General features: G+C 48.8%; 11 protein-coding genes across 11 annotated transcripts; 6 read left to right on the top strand and 5 right to left on the bottom strand.

The window, feature by feature from the left end:
* Positions 1 to 133: 133 nt before the first annotated feature.
* On the top strand, positions 134 to 1,373 carry N7484_003960 (ribosome biogenesis TSR3 family protein; the record flags this gene model as incomplete). Its single annotated transcript, XM_057114380.1, has 3 exons — positions 134 to 378; positions 430 to 566; positions 628 to 1,373. 3 exons carry the CDS (start codon positions 134 to 136, stop codon positions 1,371 to 1,373), a joined length of 1,128 nt encoding a protein of 375 aa, XP_056974520.1.
* Positions 1,374 to 3,825: 2,452 nt separating this feature from the next.
* N7484_003959 (nucleoside deaminase) lies at positions 3,826 to 4,630 on the top strand (the record flags this gene model as incomplete). Its single annotated transcript, XM_057114379.1, has 3 exons — positions 3,826 to 4,108; positions 4,168 to 4,301; positions 4,355 to 4,630. The coding sequence occupies 3 exons, from the start codon at positions 3,826 to 3,828 to the stop codon at positions 4,628 to 4,630; spliced, it is 693 nt and encodes a 230-aa protein (XP_056974519.1).
* Positions 4,631 to 4,789: 159 nt separating this feature from the next.
* Positions 4,790 to 6,903, bottom strand: N7484_003958 (fungal specific transcription factor domain-containing protein; the record flags this gene model as incomplete). Its single annotated transcript, XM_057114378.1, has 2 exons — positions 4,790 to 5,236; positions 5,293 to 6,903. 2 exons carry the CDS (start codon positions 6,901 to 6,903, stop codon positions 4,790 to 4,792), a joined length of 2,058 nt encoding a protein of 685 aa, XP_056974518.1.
* Positions 6,904 to 7,341: 438 nt separating this feature from the next.
* On the top strand, positions 7,342 to 9,186 carry N7484_003957 (nucleobase cation symporter-1 family protein; the record flags this gene model as incomplete). Its single annotated transcript, XM_057114377.1, has 5 exons — positions 7,342 to 7,779; positions 7,832 to 8,144; positions 8,198 to 8,500; positions 8,550 to 8,800; positions 8,866 to 9,186. The coding sequence occupies 5 exons, from the start codon at positions 7,342 to 7,344 to the stop codon at positions 9,184 to 9,186; spliced, it is 1,626 nt and encodes a 541-aa protein (XP_056974517.1).
* Positions 9,187 to 9,600: 414 nt separating this feature from the next.
* N7484_003956 (TauD/TfdA dioxygenase family protein) lies at positions 9,601 to 11,011 on the bottom strand (the record flags this gene model as incomplete). The annotated part of the gene is made up of 4 exons (XM_057114376.1): positions 9,601 to 9,678; positions 9,726 to 9,825; positions 9,882 to 10,652; positions 10,722 to 11,011. 4 exons carry the CDS (start codon positions 11,009 to 11,011, stop codon positions 9,601 to 9,603), a joined length of 1,239 nt encoding a protein of 412 aa, XP_056974516.1.
* A 289-nt stretch (positions 11,012 to 11,300) lies between these two features.
* N7484_003955 (alpha/beta fold hydrolase) lies at positions 11,301 to 12,155 on the top strand (the record flags this gene model as incomplete). Its single annotated transcript, XM_057114375.1, has 1 exon — positions 11,301 to 12,155. The coding sequence occupies one exon, from the start codon at positions 11,301 to 11,303 to the stop codon at positions 12,153 to 12,155; it is 855 nt and encodes a 284-aa protein (XP_056974515.1).
* Positions 12,156 to 12,825: 670 nt separating this feature from the next.
* Positions 12,826 to 14,217, top strand: N7484_003954 (TauD/TfdA dioxygenase family protein; the record flags this gene model as incomplete). Its single annotated transcript, XM_057114374.1, has 5 exons — positions 12,826 to 12,888; positions 12,938 to 12,980; positions 13,035 to 13,216; positions 13,277 to 13,810; positions 13,867 to 14,217. 5 exons carry the CDS (start codon positions 12,826 to 12,828, stop codon positions 14,215 to 14,217), a joined length of 1,173 nt encoding a protein of 390 aa, XP_056974514.1.
* A 151-nt stretch (positions 14,218 to 14,368) lies between these two features.
* N7484_003953 (phosphatidate phosphatase App1 family protein) lies at positions 14,369 to 15,637 on the bottom strand (the record flags this gene model as incomplete). Its single annotated transcript, XM_057114373.1, has 1 exon — positions 14,369 to 15,637. The coding sequence occupies one exon, from the start codon at positions 15,635 to 15,637 to the stop codon at positions 14,369 to 14,371; it is 1,269 nt and encodes a 422-aa protein (XP_056974513.1).
* Positions 15,638 to 17,233: 1,596 nt separating this feature from the next.
* On the top strand, positions 17,234 to 19,075 carry N7484_003952 (uncharacterized protein; the record flags this gene model as incomplete). Its single annotated transcript, XM_057114372.1, has 1 exon — positions 17,234 to 19,075. The coding sequence occupies one exon, from the start codon at positions 17,234 to 17,236 to the stop codon at positions 19,073 to 19,075; it is 1,842 nt and encodes a 613-aa protein (XP_056974512.1).
* A 433-nt stretch (positions 19,076 to 19,508) lies between these two features.
* Positions 19,509 to 20,906, bottom strand: N7484_003951 (GOLPH3/VPS74 family protein; the record flags this gene model as incomplete). Its single annotated transcript, XM_057114371.1, has 4 exons — positions 19,509 to 19,661; positions 19,714 to 20,207; positions 20,294 to 20,540; positions 20,637 to 20,906. The coding sequence occupies 4 exons, from the start codon at positions 20,904 to 20,906 to the stop codon at positions 19,611 to 19,613; spliced, it is 1,062 nt and encodes a 353-aa protein (XP_056974511.1). The 3' UTR covers positions 19,509 to 19,610.
* Positions 20,907 to 21,813: 907 nt separating this feature from the next.
* Positions 21,814 to 22,870, bottom strand: acpA (acyl carrier protein). Its single transcript, XM_057114370.1, has 6 exons — positions 22,525 to 22,870; positions 22,414 to 22,431; positions 22,232 to 22,312; positions 22,117 to 22,165; positions 22,020 to 22,058; positions 21,814 to 21,963 (listed from the first exon to the last, which is right to left on the bottom strand). Exons 1-6 carry the CDS (start codon positions 22,747 to 22,749, stop codon positions 21,956 to 21,958), a joined length of 420 nt encoding a protein of 139 aa, XP_056974510.1. The 5' UTR covers positions 22,750 to 22,870; the 3' UTR covers positions 21,814 to 21,955.
* Between the last annotated feature and the right edge of the window lie 120 nt (positions 22,871 to 22,990).

Genomic DNA, 22,990 nt, shown 5'->3' with positions numbered 1-22,990 from the left:
GCGGGCGGAGAAGCACGTGTGGCGCTGATGCCTCCACTGGAATTTTTTATTTCTTTCGACGTCGCGCTGCACGCAATCAACGTGGAATTTGGCTTACATTCCCTCTACATTTCAATCACTCGCAGCCTTCACTATGGTTCGTCATAAGAAAGACAATTTCTCTCGAGGAGGCAAGAAATCCTCTCACCCCCGCCCGCGACCGGTGCCCCGCGATGATGGAGATGAGGCCGGCGCCGCTTCGTCGCGCCCTGCGTTCAAGGCTGCTTGCTGGGATATGGGCCACTGTGACCCTAAGCGATGCTCTGGAAAACGCCTGATGAAGTTAGGATTAATGCGAGAGCTTCATATTGGCCAACGCTTCCCTGGTGTGATCGTCTCGTACGTAACATCCCACCTTGGTCGAAACATACCTACTAACCATTGGAACAGGCCTAATGCGAAGAAAGTGATCTCCCCGGCGGATAAAGAGCTCATGGAACAACATGGTGCGGCAGTAGTGGAGTGTTCTTGGGTACGAGTCAAGGAAGTACCTTGGTCGCGAATTGGAGGAAAATGCGAACGACTTTGTATGTGTGCCACACACAATAGGGAGTACGCGCACAAATACTAACTTTTTTTTGCGCCTAGTGCCTTACCTCATCGCTGCGAATACGGTCAACTACGGCAAACCTTGGAGATTGAACTGCGTCGAAGCGCTCGCGGCGTGCTTCTGCATTTGCGGACATCAGGAATGGGCGGAACAGATCTTGAAGAATTTCAGATACGGAGAGGCCTTCTTGGAAATCAATGCCGAGCTATTTAAGCTATATGCTGCTTGCAGTACCGAAGAGGACATCAAAAGGACCGAGGAGGAGTGGTTGGCTAAGATTGAAAAAGAGTACGAGGATAGTCGGGTTGAGGGAGAGGATATCTGGACCGTCGGAAATACCAATCGCATGCCAGCGAACAGAGGCTCGGACGACGATGAAGATGACGACGATGATGATGATGAGAGTGGTGAAGAAGGCAGTGGTGCCGAGGAAGAAAGTGAGGACGAGGAAGATAAGGATCCGTTTGCCATCTCCGACGACTCTGAGGATGAAGAACAGATGGCGGAAATCCGGCGCAAGATTCTCGAGTCAAAATCTTTCAAGAACCCGTCAACGTCAGACAAAGAACAACCGGAGAGAATCGCAAAGCCAGAGCCTACATACATCGACTCTGATGCCGAATCTGGCTCGGCGGGAAGCGAGGACGGGGATTTTGACAACATCATCAACGCCACCACCGTGACAGACCGTACTGGTATTAAGGAAATTCAGCGCCGAAGAGGACAGGAGACCGTCAGTGCTTCATTTTCTCGGGCTGAGATATCTGCGCCGAAGCGATGGTAATGCGAAAGGCAGTGATCAATGAATTGAACGAGTCTTCGATTTATGACTTGATGAAAGGAATTACATGACATTTCCCCACGCGGGCATCTCAAAAGGAACCCTCAATGGGCATTTAATCCCCACGGTACTATTTTGCCCGGAACCCAATATCCCCAAGGCACTGTGCCATCATCCCAAATCTCGTCACCTTCAACCGTATTACCTGATCCCTTGATAACATCAGTACGGTGATCAGCATAATCCTTCTGAGGTGAATTACTCACCAAATCTTGTGGCATATCATCTTAAACGCTCTCGACATAACAGGATAGAGATATTGCACAATTACACCGCCGGGACTTGAGATCGACAGTAAGCCTTTCATGGCAAAGGGCCTCATAATATGATACTCTTCTGACTGTATCTATGTATTGAAACTTCTCCCGTCTCTGTACCTCGATTGTACTGCATGTACTGTACTATCCGCTGGAGCCTTAGCACAAGGAAACCGTCTACACCGTGGACAATCCACCAGCGTATGTCTGGGCAATGTGTGTGTCAAGGAGTGTGCCGTCGAATCGTATATTAAAGGATTGGTTTCGTTATAGCAAGGAAGCACAGGAGGTCCGCGGGGTCGTCTTTTTCCTCTGCGGCTCCTTGATAAGCGTTGATATGACTGTTGTAGAGATGAAAGCAACATGGGCGTATGTTTGGTCAAAGACTCGAGATAATTTAAGAATGTGCAAAAAGGATTTAGGGTACGTGACGATTTGAAATGCCGGCATGAACCTTATGTATTAATCCCACGCGTGGAGTATAACGCAAGCGGGCACCTGCCAAGGTAGTAAAGTATTTATACCAACTTGTAAATGAAAGAAGGGATACTTTCCATGGCCACCGTGCGTCATAACGGCGGGGTCTGCGAGGGTTTCAAGTCTAATATCCAGGCTACGCTGAAACAGATGCAAGGAGGAGCCGGATACTGAGCCTGACACTTGGCAATGTTTCAGATTTCATACCGTTTTAGAAAGTGATAAGATCTGATCTATGCTAGGAGTGAGAAAATCAAATTCACTTCGTGCTTCTTTTGGAAGGTGCCCGCTGTTTAGCCCGAGGCTTGAGTAACATTTGGCCTTCCCCCCCTCAGGCCATTAAATCGGACATCATACCAATCCTCTTTCTATCTATAGATGATCCAATTCACCGGCGGACATTTGGATCCTATCCCGATGTTCTTCTAGAGGTGAGTCGAGACTTGTTTGGATAGTGGCTGGCTTTCATATCCTGTGCCATTGCAGAACGAGGATGAGCCACTGGCGTTTCCAGATATGCCAATTTAGCTAGGATACTCTCATCGAGGAACTAGTAAATGCCATCATCAGCTGACTGTCGTTATCTCGGAATTTGTGAAAATCCATTGTATTTCCAAGATTTCAGGGCTCTGGATCCATATAAATTAGATCTGTCTTAGATCCATCATGGTATGGATTAACGGGTGTTCATGGAAAATTTCCACTGCCGAGTTCAAATGAGACACTCGAATATCGAGGTTTTGCCAGTAATGGTCGTAGGTGGATACAAGTGGATAGCATCTCCCCACGAACTAGTGGGTTTTTCGGTCAATCCTTATCAATAAGACTGGAGTTCGCCGTTCATTGGGTTGTTGTATTTACGAAGAGGTAAAACGTGAAGATAGTGGTGCACTTCATTTGTTCGGTGCTTAATGGGAGACAAGATGTGGATGAATAGAGGGTAGAAAGATTTGGGTTGCAAAAGTCAAGCAACCACCAAGCAGCGAGATAGCGTGACATTAATTATCCGGAGATACAAGGGATGGTCTTCACAGCAGCTTGCATAATATGTCGTCAGATATTGAAATATGCATGCTAGCGGTTCTATAGTCCAAGTGGCTGGACGACCTTTAGGAACAATAACTGATGGTCCATGGTTACTGATGATCTGGTCGATGTGACAACGTGTACTGAAATTTTCTATGAGGACTGACGCTCAAATTGGAATCTTACAAGGTGCACCTTCCTCTGCATAGAGCCGTGCGTCCTGTTTATTATTTGTCCGGCATGCTTCTCGTGATAAAATTTTACTTCTATTCTCCGCGAACCAAGAATATTCCTCAATTTGACGCAAATTCTCACCCTGAGTGTCTTTCCTTTGTGAAATAGAATTTACAACGTCAGAAGCTGCCTCTCTTGACCATCCAAACTACTTTGATAATCTCGAATCGCTCGGACCACTTGGTCAGATTAGGGTTTGGAAGTCAACTGAGCGTGTGGAGGTAGGTCTGAGATACTTATCGGTCAAGAAGGGGAAATCTGAGGTTGCTCGGCCGATCGCGGCCGTGGCCTCGGACACGCCAAATAGAAATGGAGAGTTCCCAGAGATGCAGAATGATTTAGCTCTCTGCTATCGTGCAGCGGTAGAGAAATCTCCTTCAGCGCTGACAAAAAACTCAAAAATGCGTTCTTCTATCTACGTCTTTGTTTTGCTTGCCGAACTTTTTGCTGGGACACTGGCAGCCATCCTTGCGAATCCGAACCTGATGATCAATGGAATCACTTTTCCAACCAGAGCACACTGGATGCGCTTAGCAAATGAGGCATTGAACGAAATTAGCGGCTCCCCTTGCCCCTTTGCGGCTTTCGGGACAGTCATTGTTAATCATACGGCCTCTGACGCAGGCGAACTCATTTGCATGGGCGTCAATGAGAATTCGAAGACCGGAAATCCTTCTCTGCACGGTTAGTCAACTAGCCTAGCTAATAGCTATGGATTGGCTGACATTCATTTCACATTTTAGGGGAAATGGCAGCTATTAAGAATTGTACGGCGATTCTAACCGATCCCCACGGCAAATATCGCATGACTGCGTCCGAGGCAGAGGATGCGTTCGCCGACCTCACGCTATATACAAATGCCGAAAGCTGCCCGATGGTATGGTGTCTGTAATCTGTGGGACTCTTAATAGTAAGCTAACGGAGAAGAAGTGCGCCTCCGCAATTCGATGGGCAGGATTCCGAGAATACGTCTATGGGACTTCGATTGATACACTGATTCAGAAAGGTTGGGGTCAGATCCGCATGCCTTCAATTCAAATATTTGAAGCCTCTTTTGATCTTCCGACACAGTCACGTCTAATGGGAAACATCCTCATCAACGAGACCGACCCTTACTTCCTGTGGCAGTATGATCCGACCTATCCGTGCCCTCATGGTTGTTCGCGTACCAGTGATGGGACAAGTTGCGAGGCTTCCTCGAAGTGAAACCATTTCAACGGATTTTGTACCGAACTTCACTTTAGATTATAAGATTTAGAAATAGTGACAGATCAACAATGCAATGCTTTGTATGTAGGTGTCCGGGTTGTGTAGAGAGATTTCTCGTGCGATATGATAAATAGCATGCTCAAATTCATTGCTAAATTATTCTCCTCCATTCTGCACGAGCAGTAGGATGTCTTCTAGCGAATCAGGCATGCCAAACCTAGAATTTGGTAGCGTAACGTTGCCATATAGCTCCTCTGTGTGGGACTCCCGAGGTATAAACCCCGGCATCTGCATGGTAGACATTGGCGAAGGCGGCCCGTTCACAGGAGGTGCATCATGTTGCCATTCATCTGAACGGCTAACCAATGCCTCATTCTCACAAATATATTTGACGAGGCCACGAATATTCAAGCCACCTGAGAGTCCTTTTCCATGATCCTGCTCAAGATTAAGCAGCAATCGCAATATTTTCACGCCTCTCGTGGCAATCATACTAGCATCGCTCTGGGACAGAATTCCAATCATGTCCTTGACTAATTCGCGATTCTCCTCCTGGTCACAATCAGGAAGTGGGTCGAAGAATAGATCCAAGCACAATATTATCTGAAACCAGGTAAGTGTCGATACAATAAATGAACCAGTGATTACCGGCAACTTACACTTGCTGCGACGCTAAATGCGTGATAAATCCACAGCACGGGCCCGTCTTCCTTGACTAACTGCTTCTGCTCTCGGGTGATAGTTTTGGCTGCCGCAATGCAAGTTTTACGTGTGAATGTAAAAGCCGGATTAGTAAAGCTAGACCATAGGAATTTGCGATGAATCATGATTATTTTGTGAGCGGAGCTAATAGTGAGGCAATGACGTGCCCAAGGCACGTAGCGCGGCCACGATGGCTCAAGAGCAGTGTTTCGTAGGCAAGAAGGAACATGCTTGCTAACCAGCGTACGCATTTTTGTGTCATATCGGATGACATGTTCATATTTCGCAAACAATGTATGTGATGCAGAAAGGTCGTCTTGAAGCTGTGGCATGAGCGCTGCAATTTCGTATAAGAAACGATGGTAGGTCACCGGAGTGGGCACATTGTCTGAAAGAGTAGTCATTTCAATATCATCCATGCAATTGCGAGGCTTTCCTGTATTGAAGTCTCGCCGGTGAATCAAGTAGCTTTCCGAAAATGGTATCGAGAACCAGTCTTGAATACATAGCTCTGTCCATAATCGTCGACCAATCTCCCTTCGTACTAGACTCTTTGGATGGCCATCAATTTCTTCGCCCAGTCGATGCATTCCCAAGCTCTGAGAAATCCGGACAGCAGACGCAAGCTTGACGGAGTGGCTGTTAGAATGGCCTAGTAAGTGGGCGCTTATGGTCATGGTCGCGATACATTCAATCCCGTACAGAGAATGGCGAGCAGTAAAATCCGCCAGATTCAGGCAGACCAGTGCAGCTTTAAAGAACCGATGTGCTAAGTTCGTACGCTCGAGATGTTCGAATCCCCAGGAAGTAGATACCGGCCGAGGTGCACATGTCATAGTTCCTGCTAGCACGGCAAATAAAAGAGCAACCCATTGAAGATCAATCTGCTGGTTGTCAATGCAACCATGATGTTGTTTAAGAAAACGATCGACCTCTTCCAGAAATATGCGTCCGTGGAATGCGGAGTGGTACCACAAAAGACACTCGCAATGATAGTTGACCATCCGAAGTAAGGTGGGCGGCTCGGGAAGCAAAAGTTGTAGAAGCGGAAGTGAAGAGGCATCATCAGTAAAGCGTAACTGAGGTGGATCCGCGGGACTATTTAATAGGGATACATCCCCGGGGGACTGAGCAAGATCACTGTTTGGATTCCCAACTAAGTCGTCAAAGTCGGGAACTTTCCGTCGACCCCAAGCTAGAAACTCCAATATTGTCGCGGCATCTTCCACCTCGTCAGCCTCGCGACTGGGACTGGCATCCTCTATCTCCGACGGCGCTCTGGTCGAGCTCTCTTCCTGGGCTGCAGATAACGGTACTGAATTTTCATTAAAATTGGTATTCGTGCTCTCGTGTGCTCTAACTGCTTGTAGTGTAGCTTGTAGCTCATTGAGACAGGCAGCGAGGGTCCCAGTCAATTCCGTTGCGTGGAATCCACTGTGCTGGGGAGCTTGTGGAAATGCCGCCGTTGCCCGAGAGTACGACGATACATGTGGTGAGCGGTAGCAAGTGCTGCCTCTGGACTTCCAAACACGTAAGTATCCGAAGGTCATAGGCTCATAGCCGAGCATCACTGAGTAGGATCTAACCTATTGCGACAATTTCGACATGGCAAAATCTTATCACACTTGATCTTTCGCCGCGTACACTCTGCACACGCTAACCGCTTTCTCCTCGCTGACGGATTCATCATGCTGGCTATTGACACCAGTGAGATACTTTGTAGATAGATTCAGTGACGGGTGACGGACGGGTCTGGTGGTGATGATCCGTGCCTATATAGCAATCTTGCTCTATCAACTCGGCCGACGCTAGGGTGGAGCTTGAGCCGTGTGGCTGGTCAGCGATAAGGACAATGACAGGGGTATGCAGATAGTGAAAGCCTAAAGGTATCGGCACGAAGATGCCAAGTTTTTACCCCATCACACGCAAGACCGTGCAGCAAGAATTTGAGGAGACGCGAACCTCAAAAGACCAGTCCCGCCCAAGATGTTGGGGCATTATCAACAATGGCGATGCGTCTGATCCAACGCAAGCGCTGGGCCCTTCCCAAGCAAGACAGCAGCATCGCCCCACCACATGTGTGGAGCAATGCCGATCAAGATCCGGTTCCACCAGAAAAATGGACCTGGACTGGATGGACCTTTACGCAGTATTGGCTGTCGGACTTGGTCACTGTTTCAACGTGGTCTGCGGCCAGTTCGGCGTATGCATCTGGCCTCTCTGCAACCGACACAGTGTTGTTGACACTGGTCGCAGCACTGTGCAATGCTATACCCACAGTCCTCAATGGTGCCGTTGGCGCTGACCTTCACATTCCGTTTCCTGTGGCTATTCGGGCAAGCTATGGCACGTACTTCGGGTACTTCTGTGTTGCCTCGCGTGCTGCGCTGGCAATGTTCTGGTTTGGTATCCAGAGCTCTTATGGAGGGCAATGTGTAACTCCGGTGAGAGCTGCCTGTCCCCGATTCAATTCTTGTGTGGCTAACAATGTGAAAGATCATCACCGCTATTTGGCCAAGCTACGCCAATCTCCCTAATCATTTACCAGCATCGGCAGCCATCACGACGCAGGGCATGGTATCCTATGTCATATACCATGTCATTCAAACGCCGTTCCTCTTCATCCCCACCCATAAGTTACAATATATGTTTATTTTCAAGTCCACTCTTGTACCACCCATGGCACTAGCTATGGTCATCTGGATATCTGTCAAGGCTGGAGGAGGAAGTGCGATATTCCATGAACCACCTACTGTTCATGGCGCCGAGCGAGCATGGCTATGGCTTACCAATATGACTTCAATCACCGGTTGGTTGATACCAATCTCTAAGCTTAGAAAATGTGGCTCTAATGATATCCAGGCGGCTTTTCAACACTCGCGGTCAACATTTCTGACTTCTCGCGCTTTAGCAAGAGGCCTGGCAGTCCAGTCTGGCAACTGCCGATGATTCCTCTCTTCAAAGTTCTCACCGGTCTTTTTGGTATCATTGCCGCCAGTGCGTCGAAGAGAGTGTATGGTACCATTCTATGGAGCCCATTGGAGATTATCGATGAGTGGCAGGGCTCTTCAGGGGGACGAGCCGCAGCCTTTTTCTGTGCATCGCTATGGTTGTTGGCGCAAATTTGCACTAATGTCTCCGCTAATTCGATATCTTTCGCAAATGGTAGGTACATACTACACTTCGTACTAAGCAGCTTCTAATATGTTTCCAGATATGACAACCATGTGTCCAAAATGGTTCAATATAAAACGTGGAATGATCCTGTGCATGATTTTAGGAGGATGGGCACTCTGTCCCTGGATTATCATTGAGAGTGGAAAGACATTCCTCAGCTTTATGGGAGCCTATTCCATATTCATGGCACCCTTTGCAGGCATTCTTTGCTGCGATTATTGGATCGTTAAGCGACGCAAATACGACGTACCAGCGTTGTACGATCCACGAGGAATATACTACTACAAGGTGTGTTCAGACTGATTTATGTGTCTCAGACAATAAAATCGCTAACTGTTTTGGTTTCATGACAGCTTGGCACAAATTGGCGTGCCTTGGTTTGTAATTTGGCGGTTATTGTGCCGCTTCTCCCGGGATTGGCACACTCGGTGACACCTGATAATGTCAGCATCGACACCGGGCTGCAACATCTTTATGCTATCAACTACCTTTATGGCTTCTGCCTTTCCTTTACACTTTACTTTGTGTTGAATCATTTCTGGCCCGATCAAGCGACGCTGATCCCAGCAGTCGTTCCGGGGGTGGTTCGCCCTCTAAATGCCGTTGATTCGGATTTGGAGGCAGAATTCAATGTGGACAGGATGGTGGAATCTGCTGATAAATTGAAACACTAGCAAGAAAGCAGTGATGCAATTTTTATCTTAGTAATGGATAATAACTTGGATTTTTGTATATTCACATGGACTTTAATGGTAACCTACACCTAACATGTACCGATAATCTAATGAAAACTTTCGGCTGAATAGTAGCTATTGGCCATGCAACCTAGATGTGAAGATTAAACATAATTTTTGCTTCTATTGAGAATGTACTAGTCACGGTGTATGACCGACAGGCAGTACTATAGCTGGTAAGTGTAGAGGTCAAGAACCTCCACGGCTAGTGTGGATGAGTGCTTAAGTCGATGGAATTGCCACCTCATACTACAAAGTCTTTACGACCAAATGTAAAAGTGAGAGTTGAGCTGCGAAGCGATGCATTCAGCAAATAGTGTCATTATCTAAATAGGGGCATGGTGAGCCACACTTCTACATTGAAGGGTGGTCCGAGGCTGCGATATTGCACTGATGCATGATTCGCGGGCCGTATGACTCAGGAAACTCGGTCTGTGACAAGTTAGGACTTGCAGTACCTCAAATGTGGAATTACTCACGATACTATGCCACAATGCTCGGTTGTACCAGAGAATAACATCTTGCTCCTGGTGGGGATGCGCATAAATATTCTCCGGCGATAAGACTGGGCTCATGATCCTGCATCACGCTGGTCAGCTCACCGTCAATCCACAGCCTAGAAGAGGCCAACTTACTTGTCCATAAAAGCGCGGACCTCCTTTAGATCAGTGATTACTGTCTCTTCCCCGTCTGCCTTGTTCTTAAGATACAACTTGAAAGCTCCCTGGCCATGAACCTGGAGAGACTTCTCCCCCGTGATCGGATTAGTCCAGACCATGGGATAAATGCAAATATTCTCCTCTGTCCAAGGCGACAGCTTATTAAGTGGCATCTCGCGACCCTCCGTTTCGATAAGATGACCAAGTCTGGTGCTGCGGGCAGTGGACATCCACTGGAATGCGTGCGGCGCGTACTCTATACGACTGTGCAAAACTATTTCACGCAGCTCTGGGCTTAGGAGCTGCAGTGCTCGCGATCCGGCTACCATCGCAGTTGCGCCGGGTGCAATATTCATTGTTCTTCCGGTACCATCGCCCCAGTGAACGGTAACATCGGGGCCCTTCGGCGTTCGCACGGCCAGCAGGCAACCTACCCGCGGTGGAGGGATCTTGTACAAGGAACCATCCCAGTGCCACTGATAAAAGCGACTCGCGCCTGCATCTCTTTCCTCTCGAGGGATGTGTGGTGGCAAGTGGAAGTCGACATGGTCGATGCCCTTTACTTTGAATCCTGGAGGGAAATCGAAATGGTCTTGAGGAACTTCGCCACGGCCCAGAATATGCACCTGAGGTTGAGCATTGATGGCCGGTCGATTGGGCAAGCCATATATGGTCACACCATTCTCGGAGAGAAGTACAGGGTCGGCACCGTGAGCGAAACCTCCTGTCTTTTCGTCGGGGTCAAAGCTTCATGATCATGACGGTTGAGTATCAGTAACAAAACAGAGATGATAGGACGATATGTGGGTGAAATACCATGCAGTCAGGCGATATTGTTGTTGTGGTGTTAACATTTGCGGCTGTTCCTTGAAAACAAGCAGCTTATGGTGATGGAGGGCATCAGAAATGAGAGCAAAATCGGCCGAGGTGAAGTTGTTGAGATCGATGCCGTAGATCTCGGCTCCAAAATCTACATTGTTCTCGTGTTTGATAGGCACCACGCGTCCATTGCTAGTGGCTGCCGATGGGGGCTGGTAGGCTTCTCGCACCGTCAGGACCTTAGGCGCATCAATCTCGGTGGCAGTGGTAGAGACGGCAAACACCATGGTGAAGATGAGTGATACAAAGTATTATGCCCAGCTAACATTGATTTATTGGTTCTTTATAACAACATCTGTCTTGACATCTATCATTTGACATGATTTAGGTGACACTATGACGGCCGAATTGCGGTATATAGACGGGCAGACCTCGGCCGTCGACGGATCCGCTGATCGGATGGACCTGAGTAAGAGGACTAAGCATCCCGATTGAACTATTTCGCTCCTATGCCTTTCAGGAATCTTAACACAGTTCCCTTCAATTACAAACTTACTTCGAATTGCATCTGACAAGATGAATACACCCTCTACATCATTCTATCACAAGACGCCGAACGGCACAAAGTTGCATTTTACACAAACGGGTAATCCGTCAGGTCCTCTCGTTATCCTGCTTCACGGACTGGGTGGATCGACCAAAACATTCGAGCCAATTCTCCAGTGTCTCTCGCCACAGATCAATCGCTTGATCTGTGTTGATTTGGAAGGATTTGGCCAAACAGCTTTGTCCTCGCCTGACACGATCCTCTCTGTCCCTCGATATGTCGACGACCTGGAACATCTCGTGGCATCTCTGCAAAGCTCTCCTGGGGTCTCGTCCGGGAAGTTGTTATTCATCGGTCACAGCCTCGGATCTATCATCTCAATGCACTACGCTTCAAGGCACCCAAATCGAATTCGTGGTCTCGTCTTGCTTGGACCAGGCCGCTCAATTGCCCATGTTCCCGCCGCAAGAGAGCGAATGCTAGGCTTAGCGGCAAAAGCGCGGACAGAAGGTATTCAAACTGTGGCAGATATGGCAGCTATATCCAACTTTCCGCTTGAAGGCATGGTTCCACCCGAGGTCCGCCAAATCGTGAGGGAAACGGTGGCTAGCTGTGATGCTGAAGCCTACGCTAGAGCATGTGAGGCAATCGCAGGCCTTGATCATCTAGATCCAGATTACAACTCCATCTGCGCTCCGACCTTATTCTTGGTAGGAGGTGGCGATATCATATCTACCCCAGACTCAGCTGGGGGACTACAGCAGTTGATTGGAAAAAATTCAACGGTGAAGGTTCTTGAGGGTGTTGGACATCAGATGATTCTCCATAATTTTGAGGGCTCTACTGAGGCGATCAAAGTTTTTGTCGAAAGATTAGATGAATAAATGTTGTATCGATGGCTACGAGCAAACACTCTTGAAATTTATAGCCAACCCCAGGCGGATCTCTTTCCTCGAATATTGTATCGAATGTTTTCTCTGTCGCATATTATCAACGTAGTGATAAGGAAAGTGATTGCAAATCTTCCAGGGCGTTTTCTTGTTTTCAATAATATGCCTTCTCGGTCCCTGGTTCCATACGCTGCTGGCGAGAATTTGGCTGATACTTCCGTTACCTATCGAATTATGCTGCTTAGAAATGTTGTTTCAATTGGTCAAGTCAGCAAAGGACCTCCGGGTTTGCAATACGGATACCATCGGATGAATGATAAAGACGGCCGTAAAGATCGGCCGGAAGAGCTTGCCATGGCTTGCACCCCGCTCGGTGGTCCGTGCCGCAGTATGGGACTAGACCTTTGGTTTATCTTTCCATGCAGCACGTATATCAATGCTAATCCGAGCCCTGTGAATGGATGAATCATGCATGTGATGTACGTTGCACGGGTTGGGGCGAGTTCGGCCGCAGACAACTAATCCAGGCCAATAAGACAACAACGCATTTGATAAAAGACCCCTCAATTACTCCCAAGCTCTGTTCAATTATCTAGTAAAAGTCTATCAATTGAACAACATCATCATCTATCAATAGAATCCTTGCACTGGAACAACTGGTACAATGGAAAACCGCACTTCCTTCACTGTGACACCACTGGAGCGGACAGCCGAACAAAAGTTCAATGTGAGTAGTGGCTCCGCATAATAATGATACTAAACTCACAACTTGATAGTTCGGGGCTTGCATAACTGGGGTGGACTTGAACAACCTCTCAGGTGGGTCCCCATCTCCCTTCATATCGGAAGGCTCGATCTAACAAGGACGAATAGATGAGGATGTCGATCGTCTCAAAGCCGCTATTTGGCGCCACAAGGTCATTGTTGTGAAGGCACAACATGACTTAGATCCGAAGAAGCAATGGGAGCTGGTGACCAGACTGGATCCAAATGCCCGTGATGGCCACAGTCACGGCAACCTTACCACATTCCGTGCTAAAGGCGGGCTTCTTGCAGTATGTTTCTCTACTTGGTACATTTCCTCATCGAACAAGAATCTGACGGTATTGGTTCAGCAAGGGAGAGAAGTTGTGGGAATTCCAGGCGCTGAAAACGTTCGCCTAATTGGCAAGGGTTTCCAAGGTGGAAATCACTTTGGAGTTGAAAATCACACCATCGATCGCGGACTCAGCAATGATTTCCATGCCGTGCCACCATCCATGGAGGAGTTTGAGCAAGGCATCACCCGTTTTCAGCGCTGGCACATCGATGCTCCACTATATGGGAAGGATCCTGCGTGGTTCACGACCCTGCGATGCGTGACTCTTCCCAAAGGGCCTGATCTCACCGTTAAGTGGGCAGACGGCTCTGGCCAAAGTATGAAATCCCCACCAGGGAAGACCGCGTACTTCAGTACATCGCAGCTTTATTCGATGTTATCTCCTGATGAGCAAGTCTTGGTTGATCATAGTTGGGTTGAATATGCGCCTTATCCGTATAAGTGGATTGAGAAGTGCAAGGGCAACACCAATGGTCTGGGCTTAGCAGAAGGAGGTGAGCGCCTCACAGATGAAGAGCTCGGCGAGTATGATCCGACTGCGGTGAAGAAGGTATGAGGTTGAACTTTCTCCCATTCATGCCATTCATTGGCTAATTTGGCGACTAGTATCCAATGGTCTGGGTGAACCCCCTTACGGGTGAAAAGGCCTTCCAGGTCCATGGCATATGCGCCAAAAAGCTTTACCTACGTCGCTCAAAGGAGGAGCAGCCTCATATTATAGAAGATGTGGCCGAGATTCGCAAGTTCATCCTAGGTATCCAAAACCGAATTCTGAAGCCCGAATACATCCTGCTGGCTCCTGTGGAGGAAGGAGACGTGGCTATTTGGGACAATTACGGACTGTTCCATTCGGCCATCGATTATCCGATCAGCATGGGCCCTAGGTCCATGCATCAGGCCAACATCAGTGGTAGTATTGGTCCAAGGGGGCTAGTAGCGATCCCTTCAATGGCCTAGGGGGAAATTTCAGTCTCTAACCTTCAAAGTAGCCATCTACCTAGTCCCGAATATTATGTACAAGGTTTGAAAAAATATATGAATCACCTGTAGAAGAGATAAATCGTAGATTTGCCACACAAATATATACATTGAAAGTGAAATTATCAACCTACAACACCAGATCTTCCATCCCCAATCCATCGACGAACCCATAAAGCTCAACAGGATCCTCAAAAACCGTCCACACCGAAACTGGAATATCCTTGAATGCCTCCTCAAACCTTTCATCCTTATTCTTCTCCTCCATATGCGCCACACCCGTGACTTTTCGGATAGCAATCGCATGAATCCACGTCGGATACCTTCGATACATCTCCGCATACGCCTCAGGATCACTCTGCGTTGAATCCCCAATACAAAGTACCCTCCGCGCTGGGAACCAGAGTCTGATCTTCTCCATCCGATCGGTTTTGTACTCCTGTGTCCGCTCCGTCAATGACTTAATCAAGCCATTAACATCAAAGAAGGAATACTCGCGCAGCACAAGCGTACCGGGGATGTAGTACTCATGTAAGAAGCTGTGCAGGAACGGATAAAGATTGTAGGGCGAGGCGGAGAGATAAAACCAAGTCGGGTTTAACTCCTCGTGAACATGACGGTAAAATTCCGGCATGCCGACGATCGGGACCGGTTCTTCCGTGAAAGTGGTCCGGAGGATACCAGTTGGATCGACAGTCATGGTCCGTTTGATCGTGTCGTCGATATCGGAAACAATCAGCCAGCCTTCCGGCGCAGCGAAACGCGTTTCCATTACTGCAATGCTATTTCCAAAGTTGGCTAGGCGAGGTCGTATGACTGTCCCGTCTGGGATGGATGGTGCTCCGAGCTCGACGGTCTGGCTGATTATCCCACCCCGGTCAGAGGGCCCCAGTTCGTGCAATTGTTCTTCGCCACTTATGTCAAGCTGTAACTTGACAGTTCTACCAGGGGAAACGGTATCCAGGAACGGTTGAATGCGATCCACGATACGTTGATGTGTTGCTTCGTCGGCTATGCCTGTTTCACCGTCTAGCCCGATGTGGTCTGCTATCGAGGCGACTAGCTTCCCTACATCCTTGCGGCCCTCTGTCTCAAGGATGCAAGCTACGAACTCGGCGTGCCATGCTGCTGGTTGGTCAGTCCGCCCTGCTTCTCCTGGTTCAGGCACAAGCTGGTATGCGGTGTTATCCAGCAGCCAAACGGTGTTGGTGTGTGGGTCCGCCCGATGCGCGATCGGATTTTTGGAGCCTAGGATTGAAGCAACGAATTTCATAAAAGATGAACCACGCCTTTCAATGGGGGCTGGTCGTTCCTCAGATGGCTGAGCCGGGGCCGTTGGCTTTGGGGCCTCGGTTTCATTGTTCGGGGTCGAAGAGTCGCACGGATTGGCGTCGGCCATGATGCTCGCTTCCCGGCCGTTATTTGTATTTCGCTTTTTCGAAAGTAATTATTCGGCTGCGAATATTCAATATCTGAGGGAATAGTATCAGATCTTTTAGATATTGAAAGATCGACCGATCTAAATCACTCTTGGTTGTTGGTGCTGTTCTCAGGAGAACGGAATGAATAGGGGCAAGCACGGTGATCATATAACGAACGATCAACCCCTTTAGCGTGCTCGGCTGTAACCTACCCTGTTCTCTCCCACCCCGCCTGATCCCAACACACGGGTTTGAGGCTGTGAGCTGGGCGCTGAGCGCCTGTTCCTCGAGGCACCTGCCCTTGCACCCGGGGCACCAGGGCACGTCATTCGGCAATGTCATGTGGCGGAGTAGACATAATGCCCATCTTATTCGGGAGGTTGCTGAAAGTGTCAAGTTCCTTGTATTGAATGAATTTTTTAAAGTCCGAAGTCTTGGACTGACGTTTTATGTATAAGTTTCCGTGAAGTTGACTATTTACTATTCTGCTATAGGGCTGATGACCCTGCGTATGCGCCCAGGGCCGGTAGGGTGGAGCACTGGGCATCCTTACTGATCCCTGTAAGATTCAAAATTAACAACTAACTTCAGAGCGCATCCACAATGCTATATCATGCTAAGTTATGTCATGAAATAAATTCTTCGAATGATTTGGCTGCGGAAACGTCCTGTGTTTTCTCCAGCACGTGGTGGTAGCTTCAGGATGAGGCTGTAATGGAGTCTTCCAACGCTCATTCATTGGTATGAATAAATTCTGATTAATAAAGACGTCTGTATTAAGTCCTGTTAAGCCCATGCTGCGAAAGCAAAAGACATTAGTTAATAGACTTCAGGCCTGGAATGCAATATCGTCACAGTAAGGTGAGGCGTGGAGATACGAGCGTATAAATAGAAGACGGTTTGACATAAGTCATGTGATTGTGGTATTTAGCAGCCGTGGCAATAAGCGCGTGTGGGATTACCGAACTATATCGTACCTTTCTGATAACCACCGAGTGTGTATTTGTTGAGTGAATCTGTGAACGATGTTGAGATCAAGCATACTCTGGTCCTTCTGCACTAATACATTCTAAAAGGACATAACTTCATTCGATTCTGAATTTATAAGCAGCATTCACGCTCAAGGATGAATGATTGATGATTCTGCACGTGATTGGGCTATAGTATATAGATTTCCAACCTTGAAATATTTGTCAATAACGTTCAACTAAATCGGCGGCGGACCTTGCTCCCTGAATTCCTAGCTGGAAGAAACGGTGGAAAAGCAATATGAATGTCTCTTACTCTTCGTGCCTTCTGTCCGATGGCAAGAGAAACGCAAGTCTTTTGATTCTACGAGAGCACAATTTGCCTCTCGATTTGATAACGCACCATGGATGATGCCAAAAGTCATGCTGACCTAAGGCAGAGTATACGTCAACGTTAGGAAATTGTCAGAAGAAACGCCCGGTTCATATAAAATAATGGCAAAGCCGCAATTTCACTCACTAGAAATAAGATGAAAAGCACACCATTCCCCAACTAGACCACCAGCATATTCCCCCATTTGCATTACTACTTACCAACTCGTCAAAATGAGCGTCGAACCACCCATGCTGTCAAGCAACATTTTAGCGGATATAATAAACCCCTCAACCTCCTACGGGCCATCAATGAAAGCCGGAAGAAAGTTCTCCTCGGCGACAGACGAGAGCACCATCCCCGCCACAATGCAAGCCCTATACTACTCGCCCGCAGCAGCACTCAACAACAACACATACCCAACAACCGACTCTCCACGATTCAGAGAAGATAACACCCCCATCAGCCCAAGATCCCAATATCTAGCATTCAATCCCAGAGCCGAATCGAATCCGTTTACGGAAGAGAAGCGCAGCCTCAGCCCCGGAATGAGTCCCGACACAAGAGCCGCCTCGGTCACGAATCCAAAGGCAACTGCAAGCCCACTCCCAAGTACCAAGCCTGGTCCAGCGGGAGAACTTATTTTTGATAAGTCCTTTCCAACTCCGCAGCCTGCAACGCATCAGTACCTACTGAAAGTGCATACGGCAGCTTTCTGCCAGGATGAACTTCGTCTCGCTACGGAGCTCAACCCTCCGAAGACAACGCCGCAGATTCCTTTGCATAGTTGTTGTGGTACAGTTGTCACGACGCCCCCGCAAGACCCTGACCGGCCCCTTGGGCCGAAGTATAGAATTGGCGACGTGGTCTGGGGTCTTCTGAGCTATGCACGCGATGGCGCAGCTGCGGAATATGCCGTCGCGGAGGAAGCTGAATTGGCGCCGCGACCGCGGAATATTACGTCCGCCCAAGCGGCTGCGTTGGCTTTGCCGTCTTTGACAGCTTGGCAGGCGCTTTTCTTGGTTGCGGGGATAGATCCCGATACGCCTGTTGATGAGAATGGACAAAGTGGTACTGAGAACATGAATAGGAAGATCAGTGGCGCCAGTGGTAGGAAGGGAAGTGGTCAGGCTATAGGGTATGGAAATGGTGGGAACTTTGAGTCAAGGGAGATGATACCGAGTCTCAGGAGCCCCAATAGGGATAGTGAAAGTGAAGGACGCAAGTTCAGCCTTTCAAGCCTCACTGGCTTCGGCAGTGGTGAGGGCGGACGCAAATTCAGTCTTGCCAGCCTTACTGGTAGGGGCAGTTCTAGTAGCAGTGGCAGCGGCAGTGTTGGTGGAGGACGCAAACTCAGCATGGCGAGTATCGGCAGCATGGCCGCCGCCAGCGGACGCAGATTAAGTATGATCAATGCCACGGGTGGTGGCAATGGGATCGGTGACGCGCTCAAGAAGAAAAAACCACTGCGTGTACTTGTGACCAACGCCCGAGACAGCGAAGTTGGTCGTGTAGCAGTGCAACTGCTACGAACGGATAAGATATTTTCGCCTAAGGTCCGGCCCTGGATTTGTGTGACCTGCACGGTAGCCGAACAGATCGCGATTCGTGATGACTGGATGGTGGATGAGTCGCTTGTGATCCCGCACCTTCCTACGAAAGAAGAATGTGATCTTGGGGCTATGTTCCGGTCTTGCAAATGGGAGCCTGTCGATATTGTGCTCGATTGTACGGGTGGAGAGGTGTTTCGACAAGCTCATTCGAAGGATGTGGTGAGAGACGGTGGGGCTGTCTTGACGGCTGTGGATCCTAAGCCTATAAAGGATTCATCTCATGAACAGGAGATAATTAAGCAGCGGAAGCGGGGACTCAAGAGTCGGTTTGTTCCTGTGAACCCTGATGGAGCGGCGCTAAGGCGGATGAATGAGTTGGTGGAGGATCGGGTGCTGAAAGGACGAGACGAAGTTCAAGTTGATTTGATCAATGCGGCGCGATTGCTCGAAGGCAAAGCTGCTGGTGCGGCAGGGAGTCGTCGTGGGGAAATGATGGTTGTTCGTGTTAACCTTTTTTGTTAATGTGGAGGCCATTGTCATTTATTTGGGCATTGTATAGTCAAAAAATGGATTGTTTTTTTTTGGTATTGAAAACTGCGCTTGTATCGCATAGCCATGATTTGCATTCAAATCAGCACATCTTGTAGCTACCAATGAATGACCACGTATGAATATCAGCTTCATACCCGGGGGGATCGAGCGGCCCAGCCGGTCTGAATGTATCAAGATATGCTATGCGAAGCCCTAGCTTGAAGGTAGCTCTGCTCACCGAGATTAGATAGTGAACAGGCAAAGAACAATCGCAAAAACCAGGGATGAATCAATCAAAAAGATATCCCATACAAGAAATGAATTTTGAGTCGTATAAGACCACAGACGCTTTGCCAATTTCCAACCTGATGACAAACTACATGACTGGAGAAGAAGATAAGAAGAAAGGAACCCGACCCACGAAAAAAAGGAACCGGGTGAAAGCGCGAAGAGACGAGTAGAGAAGAAAAGGCGGAAGTTGAAGAAGAAAAGGACATTGTATTAGAATCAAGCACGGTACATCCGCTTAAAGTAAGGAATCAAGTCTGGTGAAAACGCTCAAGCAAGCGGCAACGATCTAGTCTAATGTTAATATTCGCACTTATGATGAGGTTATCAGGGAAACATACCTCCAATTGGAGTTCTCGGTCTGGAGACTTGTTGACTTCGTCATTGATCGCCTGCGCCAGATTGGCGCCAATCGCCTGCGAACCACCGGGCCGGCGAGCGAATGGATACTGCGAGTACTCCGCCAGCAGCTCATCAACCTGGGCAAACGCTCTTTCCCGGGCCTCGTGGCTCATAGTGACTAGAGCATTCTCCAGCACGTTGGCCGCGTAAGCAGCACAGACCATTGTAACCGTGCGAAGGTATCGATACTCTGAATCCTCGGGAAGCCATTGGGAAGAAGGAATGATCACGGTGCGGTTGCTACAGATGTTGCGAACTCGTCGGTGGAGGTCATCTTTAGCGCCACCATCGGCGACGGGGTGCGTTGCCATGTCAAAGAGGAGGAAGTTTCGTTTCTCGGTTCGCAGAATGCCCTTATCCACAAGGCCCTTGGCCAATCGCTCGCGCACTTGTTTCAATTGGTATCCGATCTTCATCAAATTCCAGGTCTCACCTGTGACGGAAAGAACCAAGTTAGCCAGCCTTGTCACGCAATGACAACCCCTCCTGTCAAACTAAATCAAGGACTCGAATCCATACCGCTCAGCAAATCAATCCAAGAGTTCACACTCATCTTCTCACTCGACTTCATCATCTTCAGCGTCTCGTCCAGCAAGACTTCGCCGGTCAAAGTATCGTCGACGACCTCGATCACGCGGTCGGCCAGGGGAAAGCGTCGCCGGGAGGAATCCTTCTGCATGCTGATCCGGCCGCGGAGCGCCAGCTCGATAACGATACACCCTCGCAGGGCGTAGGAAATGTTCTCGTTCCAAAAGGACAGGTAGCCCTATCAAGGCAGACGACAAGTCAGCATTTCGAGTCCGCCACCTTGAAGACAGTACGACGGGGAGAGTCGCCGGTCGTCAATCAGGGGTTCACTAACCTGCTTGTCCTTCAGACCCAACAGCAGCACCTCCTCCATCAAAGTCAGCTTAGGCTGCTTGCTCCGCTCTTCGGTTTCGCTGAGGTCGCGGGGGTCGAATGCGATCTTGTGCCCGTTCTCTCCGGCCGTGAACGAGGTCTCCGGGCCGCGGTTATCCATTGCAGAACCGTTTCTTGACACGGGCGATGACACACGGCTGTCATCTTGTTCGTCTGGGCCAGCAGCTCGACCGCCACCTCGTCGGCGAGTCAAGCCCCCGGCTGCGGACATGAGGATGGGATGAGGGTAGCGGGTTTGGGGAGGGGTGGATAGAGACCCTGGTGGGAAGGGCCAACGGCGGGCTTTCGATTTTAAAAGCCGATCTGCGTGCCGGTCGCAGGGGGCATGAATTGACCGCGGTGTAGGGAGATGTTAGAGGTCGCGCGTGGTGTAGACCGAAAGTCTGCCGTTGCCGCTTCTAAGTGGGACCTCTGTCTCGGCGTCAGGGGAAACCAGGGACCGGGTGGGTTGTCAAGCAATCGAGATAGTTCAAAGAGAATAGATAAATCAATGCTTTGTCTGTCTTCAATGTTACTGTCTAAAACGGATGAAGCAAAGAGGCGGAAGAAGCACTAGAGAAAAAGGATGGGTCGAAGTTAGTTTGGTCGGCAAAAGGTGACTCGTGGTGCGCCCGATAGTGGGCAACATATATATCATCTTCCATCTTATCAAACCTGCCAGGTGGGAACTCTAGGAAATACACCTCCACACCTCGGGTTAATACCTTATTTTCAATGTTCTTTTACATTTTAATCTCAACCTTGGTCCATGATTCTCTGCTGTGCCCATATGTCGCATATATGTATCTGGACTATGCGACTCACTGGTTACGTCTTACAATTGGGCTTGACGCTTGGGGCCGCTGGTGAACCTTGGAAAATCTGTCGAACACCAGCCCTGATAGGTTTGCCACATGCTTAGTTTCGCAGCATTTTCCAATTCTTATATATATCGAGCTGTATGAGTTGGATACCTGGGTATCTACCTCTCTATATGGGTATGACCACGGGCTACTTCAAAAAGCTCTGCAAGGTTTAAGAGTGGTGAAATGGAGCCATTACTCCAACCAAACACTGCGTCAAAACTGCATTCAAGATGATATACACGATATAGAAGGACAAGGGCAAAAAAATCCACTGATATGGAATTCAGAATACAAAGCAGCGTCAGGAGTCATCGAGATATATCCTCGCACAAAGCCCCAACGGACGCCAATATCCCTATCCTTTTCTATCCGACCTTTCAAACACACCGGTCCCAGAAATTTTCAATTAAAGTATTTAGTGGGCTGTAGAGATGGTCAGTATTGAATGAGTTAAAGATGAGGAGTGGAGAGGGACATACCATCGGGCTGAGCCAGGATGTACTCGACAGCCTTCTCAACTATTCGCACAAACGCGTTAGTCTATCCTATTGCGATCCTCAAGTAATCCAGACTTACCGCTGTGGATCTGGTCGGCCTCCTTGTCGGGGATCTCAATGCTGAACTCCTGTTGTCGCGATAGTTAGAATCTTGGTTACTTATCTTTTCCGAGGGAAACAAGTTGAGCGCGTACCTCCTCAATGGCCATGACAACCTCGACGGTATCCAAGCTGTCCAGACCGAGGTCGTTGGAGAAGTGGGAAACACCGTTGATCTAGATATCGAAAAGTGTTAATGAATGATCTATGCTGACTGGCTACCGGTAGCTCATATCTAAGCCGAGGAATGCCGAAAGGAAGCTCGCGTCAAACTGACCTTGTTGACGTCGGAAACCTGCATTCAGAGAAAAGTGTCAGCAAAGTTGAATCCAAGGGGGTGGTGGATTCAATGATTCTCCATTGAGGATGAAAAACAATCTCGACGCACCTTGTCGAAGTTCTTAAGCAGGTTGACTATCCGGCCCTCAACCTCGCTCTTGTTCAGACCGGCAGGGGCGGAGTAGCAGCGAACACCCTGGTTGATGAAGCAGGGAGTGAATTGGGAGGCGCGCACAGCAATGGGGGAGCTGCGGATCTGGAAGGGAGCCGGGGTCTTGACAGCGACACGGGGGGCGGAAGCCCGCAAGGAGCGAACAATGGCGGAGCGGAACATGGTGGAAAAGAGGTAGATCAAAAAGAGCGCAACGGCTTCAGATCTAGCAGATAAGAGAAGAAAGGAAGTGGGGGAAGGTTGGAGAAGAGGATGGGTAAGGTCGACGGGAGAGAGGAAGAAGATGGTCGGAAGTGCTGCACCGACGCAAAATCCTGCCCGCCAACCAATCAACGCCCGGCAGAAAGAAATGACCTAAGCCCAAACCTGCAAACACCACTCAACCTCATCCAGCGACCTTCTC

The sequence above is a fragment of the Penicillium longicatenatum genome (genome assembly GCF_028827895.1).
Source record: "Penicillium longicatenatum strain IBT 33135 chromosome Unknown contig_2_segment0_segment0, whole genome shotgun sequence".
Taxonomy (NCBI): domain Eukaryota; kingdom Fungi; phylum Ascomycota; class Eurotiomycetes; order Eurotiales; family Aspergillaceae; genus Penicillium; species Penicillium longicatenatum.
Note: the sequence above shows the minus strand (reverse complement) of the source record. Positions and strands in the feature narration are given on the sequence as shown.

Coding starts and splice junctions, on each gene's coding strand:
- acpA (XM_057114370.1), bottom strand. CDS start 22,749: ATGTTCCGCTCCGCCATTGTTCGCTCCTTGCGGGCTTCCGCCCCCCGT. Junction 22,166..22,231: donor TTGTCATGGCCATTGAGGAG/GTACGCGCTCAA, acceptor TCGCGACAACAG/GAGTTCAGCATTGAGATCCC. Junction 22,059..22,116: donor GGCCGACCAGATCCACAGCG/GTAAGTCTGGAT, acceptor TTGTGCGAATAG/TTGAGAAGGCTGTCGAGTAC.